This window comes from Perognathus longimembris, chromosome 23, assembly GCF_023159225.1.
Source record: "Perognathus longimembris pacificus isolate PPM17 chromosome 23, ASM2315922v1, whole genome shotgun sequence".
Taxonomy (NCBI): Eukaryota; Metazoa; Chordata; class Mammalia; order Rodentia; family Heteromyidae; genus Perognathus; species Perognathus longimembris.
The window spans coordinates 193,306-215,962 of record NC_063183.1 but is presented as its reverse complement, the minus strand read 5'-3'; the positions used below and the strand labels follow the sequence as shown (position 1 = coordinate 215,962).

The 22,657-nt window shown below is 46.3% G+C and overlaps 1 protein-coding gene across 4 annotated transcripts in view; it reads left to right on the top strand.

The window, feature by feature from the left end:
• Nprl3 (NPR3 like, GATOR1 complex subunit) overlaps positions 1-22,657 on the top strand; it is a 55,686-nt gene that overhangs the window by 25,918 nt on the left and 7,111 nt on the right. For 3 of the 4 annotated variants that reach the window (XM_048331951.1, XM_048331953.1, XM_048331954.1), the window contains 5 exons: positions 124-198; positions 4,336-4,489; positions 7,241-7,322; positions 15,513-15,650; positions 16,599-16,755. In XM_048331951.1, the coding sequence (XP_048187908.1) occupies positions 124-198; positions 4,336-4,489; positions 7,241-7,322; positions 15,513-15,650; positions 16,599-16,755 (606 nt within the window). The remainder of the gene's footprint in view (positions 1-123; positions 199-4,335; positions 4,490-7,240; positions 7,323-15,512; positions 15,651-16,598; positions 16,756-22,657) is intronic. The other variant, XM_048331952.1, reaches the window with a different exon arrangement.

Genomic DNA, 22,657 nt, shown 5'->3' with positions numbered 1-22,657 from the left:
CTTTGAACTTTAATCCTCCGATCTCAGTCTCGTGAGTAGATAGGATTACAGGTGTGAGCTCTAGACACCTGTCTTTGGAAAGTCATGCCTCTCAATTCATTAGGTTTATGTCTCTTTTTACAGGTCTCCAAAATAGATCCATCCCCGAAGAGGGAAGCACCTACTATGATTCTTTTTAATGTGGTATTTGCCCTAAGGGTAAGTATTTGCATACTGATTCTGGGGCTTGAACTCAGGACCTTGGCACTGTCCCTTAGCTTTTTCACTCAAGGCTGGCACTCTACCACTTGAGTCTCAGTGTCACTTGCAGCTTTCTGGAGGACTTTCTCCTGCCTCTGCTGGAGGTCTCAGCCTCAAAAGGTTTCAGCCTTTTGGGCACCTAGAGTATAGGTGTGGGCCCCCAGTGCTCAGCTCCTAGTTTTTTTTTTTTGCCAATTCTAGGGCTTGAACTCAGTGCCTGAACATTGTCCCTGAGCTTCTTTTGCTCAAGGCTAACACTCTGCCACTTGAACCACAGCGCCACTTCTAGCTTTTTCCAACTTAGGGCTTCATGCATGCTAGGCAAGCACTCTACCTGCCACTAAGCCACACTCCCAGCCCCAGCTTCTAGTTTTTTCTTCATGGTTCCTAGCTCTGCCTGAGGCAGTTTTCACTAGTTATAGGAAATGCCTTTCCAGTAGACCTGCCAAAGTAGAAAGGATACTAATAAACAAAATGTAGTCCCGTGCCTGTGGCTCAGTGGCTCACAGCTATAATCCTAACTACTCAGGAGGCTGAGATCTGAGGATTAAAGTTTGAAGCCATCCTGGGCAGAAAAGTCTGTGGTGAGACTCTATCTCCAGTAAACCATCAAAAAACTAGAAGTGGAGCTGTGTCTCAAGAGGTGTAGTGCACTAGCTTTGAGCAAAAGAAGCTTGGGGCAGTGCCCAAGCTCAGAGTTTAAGCCCCAGGGCCATCCCAAAGGGAAAAAAAAGTGTACCCATAGTAAGATTGGCTTATATTATGATGGGACTTTGAAATAGCTAGTAAATAGTAAATTAATGATTATAAAATAATGGAATGCTTTTCAGATATCCTATTTAAAATCAAATAGTAGTAGAGAAAAGCTGCTTTTAAGTGGAGCATAGTTGTTAAAACTGATTACCTTACTATAGATAAAGAACAATGCATACAAAATGATTTGTTTGGTTTCAGAATATAGCTCAGTAGAACAGTACTTGCCTGGAATACTTGAGGCCAGGAGTTTCATCTAGCATTGCAAACAACCCAACAAAAATGGCTTATTAAATTTGTTACTGGCCTGAAGTATCAGATGGTGATCTTCACTTTGTGCTTGGTCCTCTTCTGCAGTGTTTGTATTTTCACATATTTCTTATATAATGACAACGCAAATAGCTGAAAAGAAAAATAAATTGGGAAAAAACCCAAATGAATAAACATGCCATAATGGGTGCTGTGCACCCATCTCCACCTATAACCTCTATGTGACAGATGGTGAGAAGCAGCCGTGGGCCCACCTGGCCCAATTCAAGCAGACCCTGACCTCTGGAAAACAGTATTTGATAGCAGAACATACAGACCCTGAGATCTAACAGTCCACAACTGGAATACTGTTAAGAAAACAAACAGGTTTCATGATTATGCAGATTTCATAATAAAAATAAAATATTTAAATAGAAAGCATCCTGTTGCTTGCTTGGTAATTGGGAAATAATTAAACAGGGTGGTTATTTAGTCATGTCCTGCGGCCATAAAAGAGGATAAATGGGGATGAGCCAGAATCTGGAGAAGTATATATATTTCGTTTGTTTTTTCCTTTGCCAGTCCTGAGGCTTGAATTCAGGCCCTCAGCATTCTTTTTTGCTCAAGGCTAGCACTCTGTCACAGCACCACTTCTGGCTTTTTCTGTTTATGTGGTGCTGAGGAATCGAATCCAGGACTTCTTGAATGCTAGGCAAGCACTCTACTACTAAACCACATTCCCAGCCCCCTACCCCCCCCCCCCCAAAAAAAAAAGCTTTAAACAAATTCTACCTGAAAGAATAGTGTGACAAACTTCATGTGCCTGTCTCTGAGAACTTATAGCCACTGGCTCCATCTGTTTTCTCTTCTTTCTCTATGTGTCATGGCAAGTCCAAAACCTCATGTCTGTTCATTGTTTTATGCTTCAGAACACATCTCTATAAAAGTAATGGACATTTGTATTATGCAGTGATACTTTGTACACATTTGACAAAACTCACAAGAGTTTGTTGGTATTAATTAGTATCTGATTCATTGGAACTACCCAACTGAGAAGATATTTCCCCTATTGGGCTATCTGAAGCAGGACACCAACCCAGCCAACCCTACTACATGTGTACATGTGTCTGTGCTACCCTGGCTCTCTTCCCTTTGTCTTGTCAAACATTCTGTATCTCATTGGGCTGATGGCCACACATGCTTTTGTGTCTGTATGTCCTGCACATAAGAAGTTATCTTTGAAAACCTGGCTGTGCTTATCTTTTTTTTTTTTTTGTCAGTCCTGGGGCTTGAACTCAGGTCCTGGGAACTGTTCCTGAGCTTCTTCTTTTGCTTAAGGCTAGCACTCTGCCACTTGAGCCACACCACCTCTTCCAACTTTTTCTGCTTATGTGGTACTGAGGACTCCAGGGCTTCATGTATGCTGATCAAGCACTTTATCACTAAGCCACATTCCAGCCTACCTAGCTACATTTAAATATAAATCTGTGGTATGAGAAAGTCTCGTGAGGGCTGGGGATATAGCCTAGTGGCAAGAGTGCCTGCCTCGGATACACGAGGCCCTAGGTTCGATTCCCCAGCACCACATATACAGAAAAACGGCCAGAAGCGGCGCTGTGGCTCAAGTGGCAAGAGTGCTAGCCTTGAGCGGGAAGAAGCCAGGGACAGTGCTCAGGCCCTGAGTCCAAGGCCCAGGACTGGCCAAAAAAAAAAAAAAAAAAAAAGAAAGTCTCGTGAGTGATGATTCTGAAAACGTGGTGTTGCTTCATGTCACATGCGTATGTTCTTCCTCAATGGCTATAGAGATGCCTGCTTCTTTGTTGGTGTAGAAGGAGTACTGAGTCAAGGATGTGGGCCTAAAGTATGTGGGTTCAATGCAGGCCATCCTTGAGAACAGTTAGCATGGTGTTTTGGTTATTGTGCTGAAAAAGTATTTTTACACAAACTCTGAATGTGTATTTTGTTTTAAGGCAATTGCATGTATCCTGTAAATTGGCCTCTGAAGTCACTGTGAAGGAAATGCCCTAGACAGAAGGGGAAGGGTTGCTGCTTGTGGCAAGTCTAACTTGATCTAATCTAAGTTCTGTGTGTGAACTTGGGATCTTCTGAGAATACAGAACATTTTTTCCACTTGCAGGTGAATAGGGTATTGATGTCTAGAGATATGGCTTTGCTCTGATCAGGCACTGCCCTGCCTGACAAATAAACAGAAGGGGAAGGCAGCACCACAGGTTCTTTAATCAGTGGTGCCATTTGTCCCTCTCCTTTCCCCACCTCTATCCCAGTAGTATGACTCAGCACCCCTGTGTGCCTCCAGAAGTAGTGAGTCATGTTGGTTCTGTTATCTGCTCCCTGGTACATCTTCACAGACCCCACAGTGGCAAGCTCCACCCTGGGGCTGCCGGCTGACTTTGGCCCATGATAGCTTCCAGAGGGGGCAGGGCCACTTTTGTCTTTACAGCCTCCTGTCTGGTCACTACTCTGTGTGTAAGAGGTACTGAGACAGGAATTGTGGGCCTAAAGTGTGTGGGTTCTCAATTCAGGCCATCCTTGAGGACAGCATATTTAGTGAACAGCATGGTGCTTCTGTTACTGTATTGTGATTCAGTTGTACTGTGGCTTGGTGTAACTGACTTCTTACGTACCACAGGCCATTCGTATCCAGCAATTACTATAGACCTGTCCGATGGTTTGCTCAGGCCAGGCTCTGTTCTGAGCATTGCTTGATTAGTTTCCTCAACTCAATCATTGTTCTTCCGCAGTTTAGGGCTTGTGACCCAGTATCACATATCTTTGGACCTGTGCCCTCAGCTGTACCCTGACATGGTAGAGATGTCCCTTTCAGGAAACCTCCCCAGAGTCATCTCTACAGCCATCTAGGCAGCTGTTCCCAAGAGCAGAGGATATTTGGAAGCCAGCGTTTCTGGGGGTGCTTTCTGCAAGGGCACAGGAGAAGAGCCTGAGCAAGTAGAGTGGAGAGGCTTCTTCATGTTTTCTGTGTGTGTTTTTTCTGTGCACTGTATTAGGTCTTTTTAAACTGGGTGTCTTGCTGTGTCTCTGTACATGTCTGAGGCTGTGGGGCTTCTTCTGCAGGCCAATGCGGACCCGTCTGTCATCAATTGCCTGCACAACCTTTCGAGGCGCATTGCCACTGTGCTGCAGCACGAGGAGCGCCGCTGCCAGTACCTCACTCGAGAGGCCAAGTTAATCCTGGCCCTCCAGGATGAGGTATCTACCATGGCTGAGGGTAAGTGAAGTAGCAGGATGAGCACAGTCTAGGCTGGCTCAGGGCTTCTCTTTGGAGTAGAGCTAGTCAGTGACTGGATCTTGCCTCTAGTTTTGAAGAAGCATAAGCATTGAAAGATACCTCATGAACTGGCCCTTGGTTTCTTGGAATGATGTTAAAAAGGGTACCCTAGACACCTCAATGGGCAGGGCATGCTGCCTTGTGGCAAATCTGCACACAGTGCAGAGGAGCCCTGTGCCTTTAGAGGTCTCATCAACAGAGTCATCAGGGGCATTAGAGAAACCTTGGGAATAAGGACTGTCCCGTTTTGCAGATGTGGAAACTGGTTCAGGAGTTATATGGTTTTCCTATTGGATTGTTAGTACCCTGCATAGGAAGACTCTCCTAGAGGCTCAGTTTTAGATCTACTTGCCTGAATTTATGTGCCTAAATTGATTTCCCAACTAGAAACACTCTCCTTCCTCAAATACTGATATATAGTCAAACTTCACACATGAATGGCACTTCTTACTGGCATAGGTCCTGCTGGACATGTTGCCCTGGGATAGGGAGACTCTGGGAAGGGTTAGGTGGGTGGTTTCCATTCTTGGCTTTTAACCAAATTGCTGGAGCATCTATCCAATTATGAAAAAATAATCTTTGTTGGTAGAGCTGGAGCATCTAGCCAATTATGAAAAAATAATCTTTGTTGGTGGAGCTGGAGCATCTAGCCAGTTATTAAAAAAATAATCTTTGCCAGTGAATCACTGTACAACTTTTGGTGTTTCCAAAGATGCCAGAACATGGAGGGACACTGCTTAACCAGCTCTTCTTTCCTTTGCTAAGGTTAGCAGCTCCCTATAGAAGAGACAGTGAGAAACAGACTTTGTAGCTAAGCAAAAGCAATGATTATCATATACAAGTTAACAGAAAAGAGAAAAAAAAACTGGTGGATCACACTTATAATCTTAGCTATGTAGGAGGCTGAGATCCAAAGGTCTATGGTTTGAAACCAGCCTGGGCAGAAAAGTCTGTAAGAATCCATCTCCAAAATAACCAGCAAAAAAGCTGGACTGGAGGTATGTCTCAAGTAGTAAAGTGCCAGCTAAGCAAGCAAACCAAACTCCATGACTGCCAAAAATAACTCCTCTACCTCAAGAAAAATAATAAAAACTGTATGATTTAAGTGCATTTTCAGTGAAAATTTACATTTTTGGTTTGAAAATTAAATGTTAAAATTTGTAATATAGGGCTGAGAGTAGTGGTAGACTGCTTGCCTAGCATATTCAAGGTTCTGGGTTCAATCCCCAACACCACACATACATAAAAAGACTTTGTGGAGGTTGGAGGCATGGCTCAGGTGGTAGAGCATCAGCAAATGAGTGAAAGCGAGCATCAAATACCAAGTTTGAGTCCTGGTTTCAGACCATTGGTTTCAGTGGTCAGTTATTTACTCATTATAATTATGATTATATATATATATATATATATTTTTTTTTTTTTCTGTCAGTCCTGGGGCTTGAGCTCAGGGCCTGACCACTGTCCCTGGCTTCTTTTTGCTCAAGGCCAACACTCTACCACTTGAGCCGCAGCGCCACTTCTGGCTTTTTCTGTGTATGTGGTACTGAGGAATCGAACCCAGGGCTTCATGCATGGTAGGCAAGCACTCTACCCCTAAGCCACATTCCCAGCCCCAATAATTCATTTTTTAAAAAAAAGATTCCTTTGGGCTGGGTATGTGTCTTAGTTTGCCTAGCATGCATGAAGCTCTGAGCTTCCTTATACACAGGAAAAAGCCAAAAGTGGCACTGTGGCTCAAGTGGTAGAGTGCTAGCCTTGAGCAAAAAGAAGCCAGGAACAATGCTTAGGCCCTGAGTTCAAGTGCCAGGACTGGTTAAAAAAAAAAAAGATTCTCTTAAAGCTGGGTGTGCTGGTGGCTCACCTATAATCCTAGCTATTCAGGAGGCTGATATCTGAAGATCATGATTCAAAGCCAGCCTGGGAAGGGAAGTCCATGAGACTCTTATCTGCAATTAACCACCAAAAAACCCAAGTGGTACTATGGCTCAAAAGTGGTAGAGTGCTGCTATCCTTGAGCAAAAACACTCAGGGACGGCCCCCCAGGTTAAGCCCCACAACCGAAAAAAAAAAAAAGATTCTTTTTAGAAGGTGAGAGTTTTATCACTAGAAGTAAAAATTTCAGATGAAGTATAAATATTTTTTGTTAGAGATTGATGAAGAAGGATTCATACAGCATTTCAATCTGTGTGTGTGTGCATGTGCGTGCGTGCGTGCGTGCATGCGTGCACACATGTACAAGCCCTAGGGCTTGAACTCAGAGCTGACACCCTGTCCCTAAGCTTTCTTTGCTCAAGGCTAGCCCTCTACCACCTGAGCAACAGCCCTGCTTCCATCATTATTTTTTTTGCCAGTCCTGGAGCTTGAACTCAGGGCCTGGACACTGTCTCTGAGCTTCTTTTGATCAAGGATTGCATACTACCACTTGAGCCACAATGCCACTTCTGGCTTTTCCTATTTATGTGGTACCGAGTAATCAAACCCAGGGCGTGCATGCTAGGCAAGCACTCTGCTGCTAAGCCATATTCCCAGCCTCACATATTTTATAAAAGAACTGAGTTTCCTACTGTGTGAATTAAAGTTACTCAAAACTTTTTGGAATTGCACTTGTTTTAAAGATAATTTCTGTTCCAGCCTATGCATCTTGCCTTGCTTTGGAAACTCTTATGTCTTTCTCTGTTGTGATTCTTGCAGCAGATGAAGGTCCTCAGTCTCCATTCCATCACATCCTGCCCAAGTGCAAGCTGGCCAGAGACCTTAAGGAAGCTTATGACAGGTAAGACAAATGGGCATGCTCATTGAGCCTCTTCCTCTTGGGTCAGCTTTCACAAACCTGAGATGCAACCACAACTGGCCAAAAGAAAAGAAAAGAAAAGAAAATGAACCTTAAGTTGTTTGTGAGAGCCTGAAAGTATTTTTGAATCATCACAAGATACCATTTTATTGAGCATGACAGTGCCAAATTCTGGACCCACCTTCATTAAGGGATGTAACTTCTCCCCCTCACCCATGAGGGAGCAGGCTTATGGATGAAGCTTGGGCTAGCTTTGTATCTCTGCTCTGGGGAGTTGGAGTTTGGGATGCTGAGTTAGCAAGCATCAGGGATACTATGGAAATCTCATGTTGATATGACTGTATTTGTAGCTGAGCACCAACTTTATTAAGTGAGGACCTACCAAGAAATCCTTTCTTTTTTTGTAATTATATATAAACAGTTTTTTAATTATATGTAAATAATTTATTATTTTTTATTGTCAAAGTAATGTAGAAAAGAGTTACAATTACATATGCAAGGCAGTGAGTACATTTTTTATCAAACTTTTGACCTCTTCCTTCGTTTTTCTCCCACCTTCTCTCCTCTCCTTTTTTTTTTTGATGGTCATGGGGTTTGAACTCAGGGTCTGGACACTGTCCTTGAGCTCTTTTTGCTCCAGGCTAGCACTCTGCCACTCTATTGCAGCACCACTTCCGGCTTTTTCTGTATATGTGGTACTGAGGAATTGAACTCAGGGCATTGTGCCTGCTAGGTAAGCACTCTACCACTAGGCCAAACTCCTGGCTCTGAAATCCTTTCTTTTTACTTTTTTTTTGCCAGTCCTGGGGCTTGAACTCAGGGCCTGGGCACTGTCCCTGGCTTCTTTTTGCTCAAGGCTAGCACTCTACCACTTGAGCCACAGTGCCACTTGTGGATTTTTCTAAATATGTGGTGCTGAGGAATCGAATCCAGGCCTTCAGGTATGCGAGGCAAGCACTTTACCACTAGGCCATGTTCCCAGCCCAATCCTTTCTTTTTAAAGATCTTGTTTGTACCTCTCAGTGGCCCTTAGTCCCAGTGCTGACTGTGGAATCATCCTAGCTCTGAAGTGGTAGCTGGATAGAGGACTCTACTGGCAACCTCACCTGTGACCTTGGGCCTCTTTCCATGTCTTCCTGCCTGTATACTTTCCTACTTCATTCCTTACTCTGTGTGTGTGTGTGTGTGTGTGTGTGTGTGTGTGTTCGTGTTCGTCCTAGGTGCTATCTCTGAGCTTTTCTTGCTCAATGCTAGTGCTTTACCCTTGAGCCACAACTCCACTTTTGGTGGTTAATTAGAAATAGAGTCTTATGGGTTTTTATGCCTAGGCTAGCTTTGGACCACAGTCCTCTAGATCTCAGCCTTCTGAGTCGTTAGGATTACAAGTGTAAACTACTAGTGCTTGGCATGTGTGTGTATGTGTGTGTGTTTGTGTGTGTGTGTGTGTGTGTGTGTGTGTGTGTGTGTGTGTGTATGTATGCCAGTCTTGGGCTTGAACTCAGGGCTTGGGTGCTGTCACTGAGCTTTTTTGCTCAAGACTGGTGCTCTACCATTTGAGCCAAAGCTCTATTTTTGACTTTTTTTGGTAGTTATTGGAGATAGGAGTTTCATGGTCTTTCTTGCCCAATTGGCTTTGAACCACGATCCTCAAATTTCAACCTCCTGAGTAGTTAGGATTACAGGCACGAGCTGCTTAAAAAAAAAAAAAGGGACAGATGCTTTTGTTGTTGTTTCAGTATCCTTTATTTGTTTTTGTTTTTGTTGCCAGTCCTGGGGCATGGACTCAGGCCCTGAGCACTGTCCCTGGCTTCTTTTTGCTCAAGGCTAGCACTCTACCTCTTGAGCCACAGCACCACTTCTGGCTTTTTTCTACATATGTGGTGCTGAGGAATCGAACCCAGAGCTTCATGTATATGAGGCGAGTACTTTACCACTAGGCCATGTTCCCAGCCCCGTGTTTCAGTATCCTATCCTTGTTGGGTGCTGGTGGCTCACACCTGTAATGGGGAAGGGGGTGGGCAGAGGTAACACAGTTGTGGGAGGGCAGAGAACACAACATGTACAGGACAATGTCTGTCTTGCACAGACACTGTTCCTACCTGACACAGGTGGCTGTGTTAGGGTAGAAATATGATGACCAGAGCTGAAACTAAAACGTGACTTTGCAGTTAGAAGTTGGCATTTTTCCTCAGATGCTGACATGTGAGGGGGAGAGTAGGATAAGCTTGTGTAGCCATCTGTTGTGGGTGTGGGAGTTTGAAATCATGCTGCCTTTGCACAGTCATTACATCAGGTCTTGGGGCTCTGGCAGGAGCAGCTATCTTCTGCTGCAGGTTGGGCTGGGCTTGCCTGGCTATGCAAGTGTTGGATAAGCCTGGGGGACAGTATTTTCCTATAGAGAATTTTCAGACCAAACAATTAAACACCCCGTGAAATAAAGGCAAAAGCTTAACAGGAAAAATTTCAGGGTATAACCTCTGAAAAAACAAGGACAAACCTTATTCTTCTGCTCCTCTTGACAGATTTGAGTGTGACTCCTGGCTTAACTTTGGGCTTCTCCCAGGACTAGAGGCTGAAGGTCATACAGGTACATTCCCAGTACAGCTCTCCTCTTGAGTCACTCCAGAGATTTTCTCAAGTGTACAGCTGGCACTCTGGCAACAACAGTGTCTCCACACCAGAGTTTCCAACTTAGTTTGTAAACAGAAACCTACCTCACTGCAAAGTGACCAAGAGGAAAAGGCAGCCAGTGGATTAGCAGGTGCTTGGAGTGGTGTGAAGTCCTCATGGGTACTAGGGAAAACAGCATAGCTGTGTTCTCCTCAGAAGAGAAGGCTCCATGCTGGTGTGGCAACCAGACCAGACCAGGGCTAGGGGTCCTAGGCCAGCAGCTGTGAGGATGGCAGAGATGATTGAGCTGGTCATCTGCTGTAGAGGCCTTAAAAGTGTCCCTTTGACTTCCCTTAAGCCCACAACTGGGTCTGATACTTGTTCTTGGCTCTCCACAGGGTTGTCTCACCAAGCCCCTCTATTCCTTTCTGTATGTCTTGTCCATATGTGCTTTATTTTCCTCCTCTACTTTTATTTATTTATTTTTAGTTTTTTTGGAGGTAGTAGGGTTTCATCTCAGGGCCTCATGCTTGTTAGGCTGGTGCTCTACAACTTGGAACCATGCCCCCAGATTTGTGCCTTTTTCTATAACTGTGGTTTACACTATTTGTCTATAGCTATGTGTGACTTTCTCAGTGCTGCAAGTGGAAAGTGCAGGGCTGCATGTTGCTTTCTTTCCTGCTGTATGCTAAGTGCCTGAAACAGTACTTGGAGACTCAGTACCTGTTAGATGGATGGATGTAAGTTGAATGTGGCAATCCTGAGATCCTTGGTGGACAGCAGGAACAACTGTATTTGAAATGATAGAAGTCTTGATGTTTTTCTGGTTCTGAATTTTTCCAACAGCTACCTTGTTCTGTACTCTAAATAAGATAGTTAAAAAAATAGAGGGTCAGGCTGGGAATATGGCCTCGTAGAGTGCTTGCTTTGTATACATGAAGCCCTGGGTCGATTCCTCAGCACCACATATATAGAAAAAAGCCAGAAGTGGTGCTATGGCTCAAGTGGTAGAGTGCTAGCCTTGAGCAAAATGAAGCCAGGAACAGTACTCAGGCCCTGAGTTGAAGTCCCAGGACTGGCAAAAAAAAAAAAATAGAGGCTCTTTTTATTTTTAGTTGGCCCCGTTGCTAAGTGGGGAGTTATGTGGAGTTTGTGTTTTCACAGAGATGTCTACAGCAGTTCGAGGCCTCATTCCCTTTCTCTTCGCATTTGTGTGTGGATGCTGAAATCTTAACTGCTCAGGAAGTGAGCAAGGGATCTCAGTCTCCTGGTCAGATTTCTCATGATGTGATCTTTGATTCCTTGGGACACTAGGTAATTCAGGCTTTGATGTGTGCTTTCTGCCCCATGAAGTCCTTGGCTTGAGAGTGGTGCAGCTCTGTGGGTCTCTGTTTACTCAGTTATACTTTGTAAGCACCTACTTCAGAAGTGTAAGCACCTACTTCAGAAGTGTTTGTCCCAAAATCTTGACACTCAGCAAGCTATCTTGTATGTGTGTCTGGAATAGCCTTTACCTGCCAGACCTTCCCCATAGCTTGCTCCTTGCCCCCACTGTCGCCCTCTTCCTCAGCAGTTCCGAGGCTTGGGGAGTGGCAGGAATGGATTTTTCAGATACCTCTGAGGAGAAGAGAACAGGGGGTGTTTGGAGGGGCACAGATGTGTTATGTCTTTTTATATTTCCTTTCCCCATCTCCTGTTCTGCTTGAGAGGACCTCAGAGTTGGTGCTTAGGGTGCTTGCTCTATAGCTTGAAGCTTCAGGGAAGAGGCTATAATGGTCGGTTCCAGCCACACAACAGGTGGCTCATTCCTGTAATGAATCCTAGCTCCCTGGGAGGGTGAGATCTGGGGTATTGTTTAAAACCTAGTCCAGTCAGAAAGGTCTCCAACTAACCAGAGACATGCTAGACTGATGCATGGCTCAAATGGTAGAGTGCCAGGTGCAAAAAAGTTAAATGAGAGTTCAAGACTTGAGTTCAGTTCCCTAAACCAGCACACACACAAAAGAGAAAAGAAAAGATCAAGGAGAATTGTCTTCAGTAGTCACCCCTAGGGAGGTAACTCCTTCCTTCTGTGGACCTCCACACAACTCCTTCTTCCTGTGGACCTCCACACAACTCCTTCCTCCTAGCTTTTTTTGGAGGGTGGGGTGGGGAGAGAGAGTCTCCACACAACTCCTTCCTCCTATGTGTGTGTGTGTGTGGGGGGGGGTATCTCCACACAGCTCATTCCTCCTGGCTGTGTGTGTGTGTGTGTGTGTGTCTGTGTGTTTGTGGGGGGTGTCTCCACACAGCTCCTTCCTCCTGGCTGTGTGTGTGTGTGTGTGTGTTGTCTCCACATGACTCCTTCCTGGCTGTGTGTGTGGGGGGGGGGGTAGTAGATCTCCACACAACTCCCTCCTTCTGTGTATGTGTGTGTGGTCTCCACATGATTCCTTCTTCCTGGCTGTGTGTGTGTGAGTAGATCTCCACACAACTCCTTCCTCCTGTGTGTGTGTCTACACGATCCTTCTTCCTGGCTGTGTGTGGGGGGGGGCAGGGGAGTAAGTCTCCACACAACTCCTTCCTCGTGTGTGTGTGTGTGTGTGTGTGTGTGTGTGTGTGGTCTCCACACAACTCCTTTCTGGCTGTGTGTGTGTGTGTGGGGGAGATCTTCACACAACTCCTTCCTCCTGTGTGTGTGTGTGTGTGTATGTGAGCACGCACGCGCATGCAGTTGCCACACAGCTCTTTCCTCCTGGGTGTGTGTGAGGGGGTGGATCTCCATACAACTTCCTGGGTGTGCATGGGGTGGAGGTGGATCGCCACACAACTCTTTCCTCCTGACTGTGCATGGGGTGGGGATGGATCTCCACTTTACTCTTTCCCCCGGCTCTGAGTGTGTGTGGGTGGATCTCCATACAGCTCATTCCTCATGGCTGTGTGTGTGTGTGTGTGTGTGTGTGTGTGTGTGTGTGAGGGGTGTCTCCACACAGCTCCTGGCTGTGTGTGTGTGTTGTCTCCACAGGACTCCTTCTTCCTGGCTCTGTGTGTGTGTGTGTGTGTGTGTAGTAGATCTCCACACAACTCCTTCCTCCTGTGTATGTGTGTGTGTTTGTATGTGTGGTCTCCACAGGACTCCTTCTTCCTGGCTGTTTGTGAGTAGATCTCCACACAACTCCTTCCTCCTGTGTGTGTGTCTATACGATCCTTCTTCCTGGCTGTTTGTGTGTGTGTCGGGGCGGGGGCGGGGGAGTAGGTCTCCACACAACTCCTTTCTCATGTGTGTGTTTGTGTGTGTGTGTGGTCTCCACACAAATCCTTTCTGGCTGTGTGTGGGGGGTGGGGAGTAGATCTCCACACAACTCCTTCCTCCTGTGTGTGTATGTGTGCACGTGTGTGTATGCGCACGCAGCGTGCGGTTGCCACACAGCTCCTTCCTCCTGGGTGTGTGTGAGGGGGTGGGTCTCCATACAACTTCTTCCTGGGTGTGCATGGGGTGGAGGTGGATCTCCACACAACTCTTTCCTCCTGACTGTGCATGGGGTGGGGATGGATCTCCACATTACTCTTTCCCCCTGGCTCTGAGTGTGTGGGGGTGGATCTCCAGACAACTTCTTCCCCCTGGCTGTGTGTGTGTGTGGGGGGTGGATCTCCACACAACTCCTTCCCCCTGGCTCTGAGTGTGTGTGTGTGTATGTGTATCTCCACACAATTCCTTCCCTCTGACTGTGTGTGTGTGGGGGGGGGGGTGGGTCTCCATACAACTTCCCCCTGGCTGTGTGTGTGTCTCTCCACACAGCTCCTTCCCCCTGGCTATATGTGTGTGTGTGGGAGGGCGTGGATCTCCATACAACTTCCCCCTGGCTGTGTGTGTGTGTGTGTGTCCACACAGCTCCTTCCCCCTGGCTGTATGTGGGTGGGTGGGGGGGTGTATCTACACATAACACCTTCCTCCTGGGTATCGTTTCCATGGGAACCACCTATAGGGACACATGTCCAATATGGAGCTTGTTCTCAAGGAAGAGGCTTCCTGGGCAAGAGAATGTACCCATATTGCCCAGCACAGTTCTTAGATTCCTCACTTCTGTATAACATACTTCTCAGAGCCACTGTGTGCCTGACGTTTGACCAAGGAAGCAGAGGAGGAAGTCTACAAGCCTGTTTCTAATGACCATATTGTGATCCTTGTTGGGCAGGAGATAGGTGTTGAGATAAGTTGAAGGGTGAGGACTCTGATAGAGAGGATAGGGGTCTGGAGAATACCTCACTGAGAATGTGATGTTTGAGTTGAGACAGAACGAATGAAGGAATCCTGGGGTTTCTGTGAATAGATCTTCTGGTCAAGGGCAAGTGCCAGGGTCCTGATGGAAGTGGACCTGATGATGGGGCAGGAGATGATATCAGTAGGTATAGACAGGTCATGTAGGGCTCTCTGTGTTGCAGAGCCTTGAATAGGACTGCCCAGGTGGGAGCCATGGGGGCTGTGAGAAGAGTCAACCAATGAGCATCATCAGATGTCAGTACCCTGAGCAGTGCAGACCTGGTACTGAAAAGGTCTGCATCTCATACATTCATTTTGGTGGAGAATGTAGGTTTTATGGTTTTTTTGGCATCGAATGTGAAAAAAATAAGGAGCCATATGTGGCCTGAACATAGTTTTGAGTTCAAAATACCTGAGTTGACATCACTGAGAATAGGTAATGAGGCTTTCTTTCCATGGCAGTGGGGTGTTGGGGCTGGGCTAGACTGCTGCTTCTGTATCCACTGCTTGGTGTTCACATGCATTGTACCTGAGGTACAGCCAGCACTGGCGGTACTTTGTATTTTGTTTTTCCTCTTTTTTGGTGCTGGTACTCATGCTTGAACTCAGGACCTTCTGTTCTTTCTTGGCCTTTTCACCCAAATATGGTGCCCTCCCACTTGAGTCATACCTCCACTTCCAGCTTTTTTATTTGTTGGTTAATTGGAGATAGTCTCATGGGACTTTTCACAGACTGGCTCTGCACCCAGATCTTCAAATTTCTGCCTCCTAAGTAGCTAATAGTTGTGAGCCATCAGTACCCAGCTTGCTTTGTTTCGTACAGTTATAACATTCTAGGGGACTTGACAGCCTCCCTTTGCTCTTAGCTGATCTCTTTGGTAACAGACCCTAATCTGCCTGGCTGCCTACTATGAGTGGCCTACATGAAGGCCCTTCACAAGGCAATGTGTCTGCCAGGGCCCCAGGGAAGCAGCCTCTGCTGAATTAAATGCCTACCCCTGCTCCTTTGAGCCTGCAGGAAAGATAGAAGGGGCTCTCCTGGAGCTGGGGCAGACAGTGCACTACAATCCCAAGGCTCTCCAGAAGCTCATTTGTACATATGTATTCTTTGTGTATTTTCACTATCTTCAATATACCTTCAATATACTAAGATTTGAAAAGATGCTTTCTTGCCCTGACAGGGCCATCTGTTGCTTCCTCTGTTCAAGAGAACACTGTTCTAGGCAGTGTCCTTGAACCAGTATTTGGATGTGTGCATGTTTAGAAAGAGCCTGTGTGAGCGTGTGGAAGTCTCTTGCAGTAATGACATCCACTCCCAACAGCCTGTGCACATCTGGTGTGGTACGGCTTCACATCAACAGTTGGCTGGAAGTGAGCTTCTGCTTGCCCCACAAGATCCACTATGCTGCCTCTAGCCTGATCCCCCCTGAGGCCATCGAGCGGAGCCTCAAAGCCATCCGGTGAGAATCACTTCCTTCTACCTTTTAGACTTGGACAGTTTCTTCATTCCAAAAATTCTTTTTCTCTTCCTAATGCAACAAATTTGTCATGAAGTGCTCTACTGTTAATAAAAACACACTTTTTGTATCTGGTTTTGTCCAGAACTGATCATTCCTAATTTCTCCTGGGCCCTTTCCAGCACTGCTTGGCTGGGTGAGTGGTTCCCTGCCAGGGTCCTCACCCATGCTTGGCTAGATAGACTGGGAGGGATGTGTGGCTTAGAGTGGGGAAAACACAGATCTCTGAGAACCTTGGTCTTCATGATACTGTTTATTGATCTGCATATGAGTCAGAATATATCATAGAAAGTAGCGCTGTGGCTCAAAGTGGTAGAGCAATAGCCTTGAGCAAGTGTTCTGGGACAGCATCCAGGCCCTGAGCTCAAGCCCCATGACCAATAACAACAACAAAAAGAGTATCATGTTCCTTTCCAACCTTGGTCCTCACATCTCAGCCTCCTGAGTGGCTAGGATTGTATGTATGAGCCACTGGCACCCAGCTTCAGTTTCTTAATTATTTCTTCAAAGAAGAGAACTGAGACTAATTTGTTACTGGTATGTGTGAACACATATATACCATCATGTCTCCTGTTTCTTTGAAGCATTTATTATTTAGTTAAAAAAAAACATAGCTAGAGTATCTAGGATTGCAGGTGTGAGCTACCAGCACCTGGCTCATATTCATTCTGTTCATCCTCTTTGTTAGTCCTCACAGCTCCTGCTGGTATCCACTTCCCAAACAGAGCCTCTGAATAGATCTTCTAAAGGTTCCTGGACACAAGACAGCATGCCTCTCTGATTCCTTTCTCAGTGTCTCTTGTCCACAGTTTAGTGCCTTGGTGTTCCAGACCTGGGGCTGGGAACCCCGTAACTTCGTATGTCCCATTGACTTATCATTCTGTTTCTCAGCCCATACCATGCCTTGCTGCTCCTCAGTGATGAGAAGTCCCTATTAGGTGAGCTCCCCATTGACTGCTCCCCGGCATTAGTGCGTGTGATCAAGACCACATCTCCTGTGAAGAACCTGCAGCAGCTAGCACAGGATGCTGATCTGGCCTTGTTGCAGGTAGGCCTTTGGGGACCTAGATGGGTAGATAAAAGTGGCCGCAGGTGCATCCAAAACAGGCAGCCCTCTGAGAAAGTAGGCTACTGGCCATGTTGCATCTCCAGGGCCTCTGGCTGGCTGAGAGCTACTTCATGGGACTGCCATCTATCAGGGTGGCTTTGGAGTGAAATTTAAGGTCGGGCATCTGAGCCAAACCTGGTTCAGGACTGCCCTTGTAAGCCACAGGAAGTCATTTTGCTGTTGAGGAGAGATTAGGCAAGCTGTGGGAGAAAGGAAAGAGTTGTTTCCAGCACTGAGCAAAGGTGGAGGATAAGGTCCTGGGACTGGGCTAGGTAGGGGATGTAGGTGCATTTAGGGTGTCAGCTAACTCAGGGGAATATCACCAATAGCACATCACCAAGCATGTGACAGGTGAACTCTGGAAGGTTACCTCAACCTGAGTACTGTACTACTCTGTGTGTGCATACCCTGGCTTCTGTTCATTGTATAAATGCCACCTTCTTGCTGAACCTGCTTGTGTGGGCTTCCCTTTAGGATCAGAGGCCCTTCAGCCTTGGTGCTTCTGGCTTGAGTGAAGGGGAAGAAGGAGGAAAAGCATAGAAGCTCCAGTCAGGGACTGGGGCTGCTCAGGGGGCCATCTTTGCCAGGGCTGTGAGCACTATCAAGTGAAAGGCTCAGGGCAGGACCAGCGACCCAGTCGGTGGTGGTGCACGCCACACAGCCACCAGGGGGCAACAGAGACTCACCTTGGGACTTGGGTCCCTCAAAGGCCACCCTTCTGAGGCAAATGATGCCACCTCGAGCATTAGGCAGGTCCACCCTTCCACTTTAGGACTGTTTGTTGGTACTGTTTAAGGTCTGAGAGGCAGGTCCAGGGAGGTGTTGGCATTGTGCTGGTCTGTGCCTAACTGAATCTTAAGCTGTTTTTTTTTTTTGGTGGTGGTGTTTTTTGCCATAGCAGCTTTAACTTTCTTCTTTCAGAATAAGTCCCTCCCTGCTGGGTGCTAGTAGCTCATGCTTGTAATCCTAGCTACTCCAGAGGCTGAGATCTGAGACTCAAGATTCAAAGCCAGCTTGGGCAGAAAAGTACCCAAATTATTTCAAATTAACCAGCAAAAAAAGCCAGAATTGGAGATGTGGCTCCAGCCTTGACTGAAAAAACCAAGTGAGAGCATGAGAGCCTGGGTTCAAGCACCAGTACCAGCAACAACAACAACAAAAAAGGAAGAAGACAATGAAATGTCTCTCCCTTCTCTGTACCCTATATCTGCTGATCTGCTCTTTGAGATCCCTTGGCAGATTCTGCCTTTGTGTTCCAACCTGGCACCTAAGCTGGACAGGACCCAGTAAGTAGAGACCATGTTCTGCCTGCTTTGTGGCATCCACAGACATGGCACTTGGAATCTACTTGCTCTTCCAACATACCTGCTGGGTGAGGGGCAGCCCTTGTGTTCCCACCAGTAATGCCACATGGAAGGTAGCTGTAAGCATATTCATACCCTATGTTCTGTGGCTCAAGAAGTATAGTGCTAGTCCTAAGCAAAAAAAAAAAAAAAAAGCCAGGGACAGTGGTCAGGCCCTAAGTTGCAAGCCCCAGGACTGGCAAAAAAAAAAAAAAAAAAAAAAATTAGAAAGGAGGCTAGGCACTGGTGGTTCATGCCTGACTGTAATCCTTGCTACTCAGGAGGCTAAGATCTGAGGATTGCAGTTCAAAGTCAGCCAGGGAAGGACTCTGTGAGACTACTATCTGTAATCAACCACCATAAAACTGGAAGTGGGGCTGTGGCTCAAGTGGTAGAGTGCTAGCATAGAGCTGAAGAGCTCAGGGACAGCACCTAGGTCCAGAGTTCAAGCCCCCTATGACTGACAAAAAAAAAAAAAAAAAAAAGGAACTAGCTGCCTTTTTTTTTTTTTTTTTTTTTTTAATAGACTGTGAGACTGTATGATGAGGTCTGTGCTGGGTATATGGCTTACCTCAAAGTCTCCTTGGACAAAGCTTTGATGTCTCCTTCACTTCCTTTCTTGGCCTTGCCTAGGGTGGGGAGGCTGTTTATTGTATCCTTTCACACCTCCCTCCTGCTGAATTCAATGCCAGTCAGGGGTTGCTCATAGTATGGCTGTGCAGAAGCCCTCTGGAGCCCAGCCTTGGTGGCTCATCTTGCCAACCTCTGGGACTTGTATTCTGTGTAGCTGTCCCTGTGGGGATCAGTGGCCTAGGGTGGTACTGGTCCTCTGGGGAACATGTGTTTCAGGTATGAATGCCACAAGATGGCTTAAAAGTGGCCATTTTAATTCAGAGAGTAGTGGAGTTTTGTTGTTAGGATAAAATTAATATATCCTAGTGGGCACCAGTGGCTCATAGCTATAATCCTAGCTATTCAGGAGGCTGAGATCTGAGACTTGTGGTTTGAAGCCAGCTTGGGCAGGAAAGTATGAGATTCTTAACACCCAAAAAGCCAGAAGTAGAGCTATGGCTGACACGGTAGAGTGCCAGTCTTGAGTTCAAATCACTGAGTTCAAATCCCAGAACCAGTACACAAGAAAATAAAAAAAAAATATCTTTCTTAAGAAAATTCAAATACTACATATATTATAAATGAAAAAAGAGAAAGTCATATAATCTCATATAGAGGCAATTACTGAAGATCTCTCTAGTTTTTATTTATTATTTATATTTATTTTATTCTATATTTATATTTCTTTACTTTTTAGTTGGTTGTGGGCTTGAACTTAGGGCATAGGCTCTATCCTGAGTTCTTTTCGCTCAAGGCTAGCACTTTACCACTTGGAGCCATAGCACCACTTCTAGTTTTCTGGTGGTTAATTGGAGATAAGAGTTTGACCAACTTTCCTGCCCAGGCTGGCTTTGAACCACAGTCCTCAGATCTCAGCCCCTTGAGTAGCTAGGAATACATATGTGAGCTGCCTGCACTCTGCCATTTATTTCTTTTTAAGTACTGGGAATTAAACTCAGAGCCTTGAATTTGTTAGGCAGGTACTCTGCTATAGAACTGTGCCACTAGCCTTGTTATTGAGACAAGGTCTTTTTTTTTCTTGGCCAGTCCTGGGCCTTGGACTCTGGGCCTGAGCCCTGTCCCTGGCTTCTTTTTGCTCAAGGCTAGCACTCTGCCACTTGAGCCGCAATGCCACTTCTGGCCATTTGCTGTATATGTGGTGCTGGGGAATTGAACCCAGGGCTTCGTGTATACGAGGCAAGCACTCTTGCCACTAGGCCATATCTCCCGCCCTGACAAGGTCTTTTTATAGGCTAATCTGGTCTTGAATTTGTGATTATTGTGCCTCATCATGCTGGGATTCTAGGTGTATGCTACCATGCCTAACTCCCTCCAGGAGTATAATGTATGTATAATCACACATTATTTTATTTACTTTTGTAGCACTGTGGCTAGATCTCAGAGCTCTTGCTACTTTTGGTTATTTTTGAGGTAGAGTCTTGCTTCCTGCCCTGAAGCACTACTGAGCCATTATCTAACTAGGCTTCCTGTTGTCGCTGGGATCATAGGCATGCACCACCATGTCCAGCTTCCCTCCTGGAAGATCTCTTGGACTCTTCTGTCTGAGTTGGATTAGAACCATGATCTTCCCAATCTCAGCCTCCCATATAGCTTGGAATGACAAGTCCCCTTTGCCATTGCAGCCATCTATGAATTGAGAATTGGTCAAGAATGGGTCTTGGGAACTTTTCTGCCTGGGCTAGCCTCAAACTGTCATATTCTTGTTCTCAGCCTCCAGGTTGCTAAGACTTTAGTCATGAGCTACTAGTGCCCGACTAATATTTTAAATGATATTTGTTTTTTGGGGATATAGTCTGCTGTTGTGCCCAGGCTCCTGGGCTTGGAAGTAGTGCTATGGCTCAACTGGTAGAGTGCTAGCTTTAACCTGAAGAGCTCAGGGATAGCACCCAGGCCCAGAGTTCAAGCCCCAATGACCAACCCAAAACAAAACAAAACTCCTGGGCTCAAAGTGATTGTCCTGTGTCTCAATACCAACCACAACCTCCAGTAGCTGTAATCTACTAGATTACAGGTGTGTGCCTGCGTACTTGGTGAAATAAATGCATCATTTTGGAATAACTAAATTAGAATCATGCTGTATATTATTTGTGCTCAGTTGAGCAGTGGTCCTTATGGATCTCTATATCATATTTCCCAGGATCTATGGATTAACCCCATGGGGACTTTGCAAATGTTATGAAGTTAAAAGATCTTTGAAGCTAGGTGCTGGTAGCTCACACCTGTCATCCTAGCTACTCAGGAGGCTGATATCTGACGATTGTGGTTCAAAGCTAGCCTGGGAAGGGTTAACTACAAAAAATGCTGGACAGTGGCTGGGGATATGGCCTAGTGGCAAGAGTGCTTGTCTCATATACATGAGGCCCTAGGTTCAATTCCCCAGCACCACATATGCAGAAAATGGCCAGAAGTGGCGCTGTGGCTCAAGTAGCAGAGTACTAGCCTTGAGCAAAAAGAAGCCAGGGACAGTACTCAGGCCCTGAGTCCAAGCCCCAGGACTGGCAAAAAAAAAAAAAAAAAAAAAAAAAAAAAAAAAGCTGGACAGGGCTGGGACTATGGCCTAGTGGTAAAGTGCTCGTCTTGTTTACATGAAGCCCTGGGTTCGATTCCTTAGCACCACATATATAGAAAAAGCCAAAGGTGGCGCTGGGGCTCAAGTGGTAGAGTGCTAGCCTTGAGCAAAAACAAGCTAGTGTGGGGCTCAAATTCCCCGTCCCCCAGCTTTTCCCGGGGAGATGCCAAATCCCAAATTGTGAAAGACACTTGGCTCTACTCCTTCCACCTGCAGAAGGAGCAGAGCGTGTCTTTATGGGCTAAGCTGAGTTGAGGAAAGATGCCGAGACCTCCCCCCGTACCCCCTGTTACGTATCCGGAGCAGACGCAGGACAGAGATTTCGGGGAGCCGGTTTGGATGTTCCACCAGTCTCAAAGAACGTTAATCAGGGAGGGGTTTATATAGCAGTAATGGCGGGCAGGAAGAGGAGGGACTACTGAATATTAGCGATTGGCTAATGGGGCTGTCCCTCAGGTGATGTCACGGAACTTCCTCTATGGGCGGATACCACAGCCCCCCAAGGACCGGGCCTCTGGGGTCTCTGCCACCATGATGGCACGCATGTGCTGGCCCCCAGGGGCAGGGGCTTCTCTTCCAGTTGAAGCCGGAAAGAGGCGGGCCAGGCTAAAGCCAGCTGTTCCCTCTTAAAGGCACAGCCATCCCTGACAGGACAGTGCTCAGGCCCTGAGTCCAAGCCCTAGGACTGGCAAAAACAAAACAGAACAAAACAAAAAAGCTGGACATGGAAGTGGCTCAAGTGGTAGAGTACTAGCCTTGAGCACAAAAGCTCACTGACAGTGCCCAGATCCTGAATTCAAGTCCCAGTGCTGCCACAAAAACAAAACAAAACAAAAAAAACTTGAGATGGAAAGGTTATTGTCGTGGGTCCTAACTGAAATCACAAGGTTCCTGTTATTGGGGAAAGAGTAGGAGATTTGACTACACAAGAGAAGTGGGTAATGTGACCACAGAGGCAGAGGTTGGAGTAATGTGGCTGCAAGCCAAGGGACTCTGGTATTTGGAAGGAGAGAGGGCAGATTTTCTTGTAGAACTTTCTGCTCTGATGTTAGCCCTGTGATACTGATTGTGAACCTGTAGCATCGTGCTCTGGCTGCCTGTGGAGGTCTTGGAGCCATAGAGAGACCAGGCAGAGGTGGGGTCAGAGACCTCTGGGCCAGGATGGTGGCACAGGTGGAGATGGCAAGAATGCCTTTGCCAGAGCTTATAGTATTTGGGATGAGGGAAAACAGGAGCTGTGATGAAAGTGCTGTTTGTCCAGTTGTTGGTACCACTGGGGTCATATTAATCAATGTGT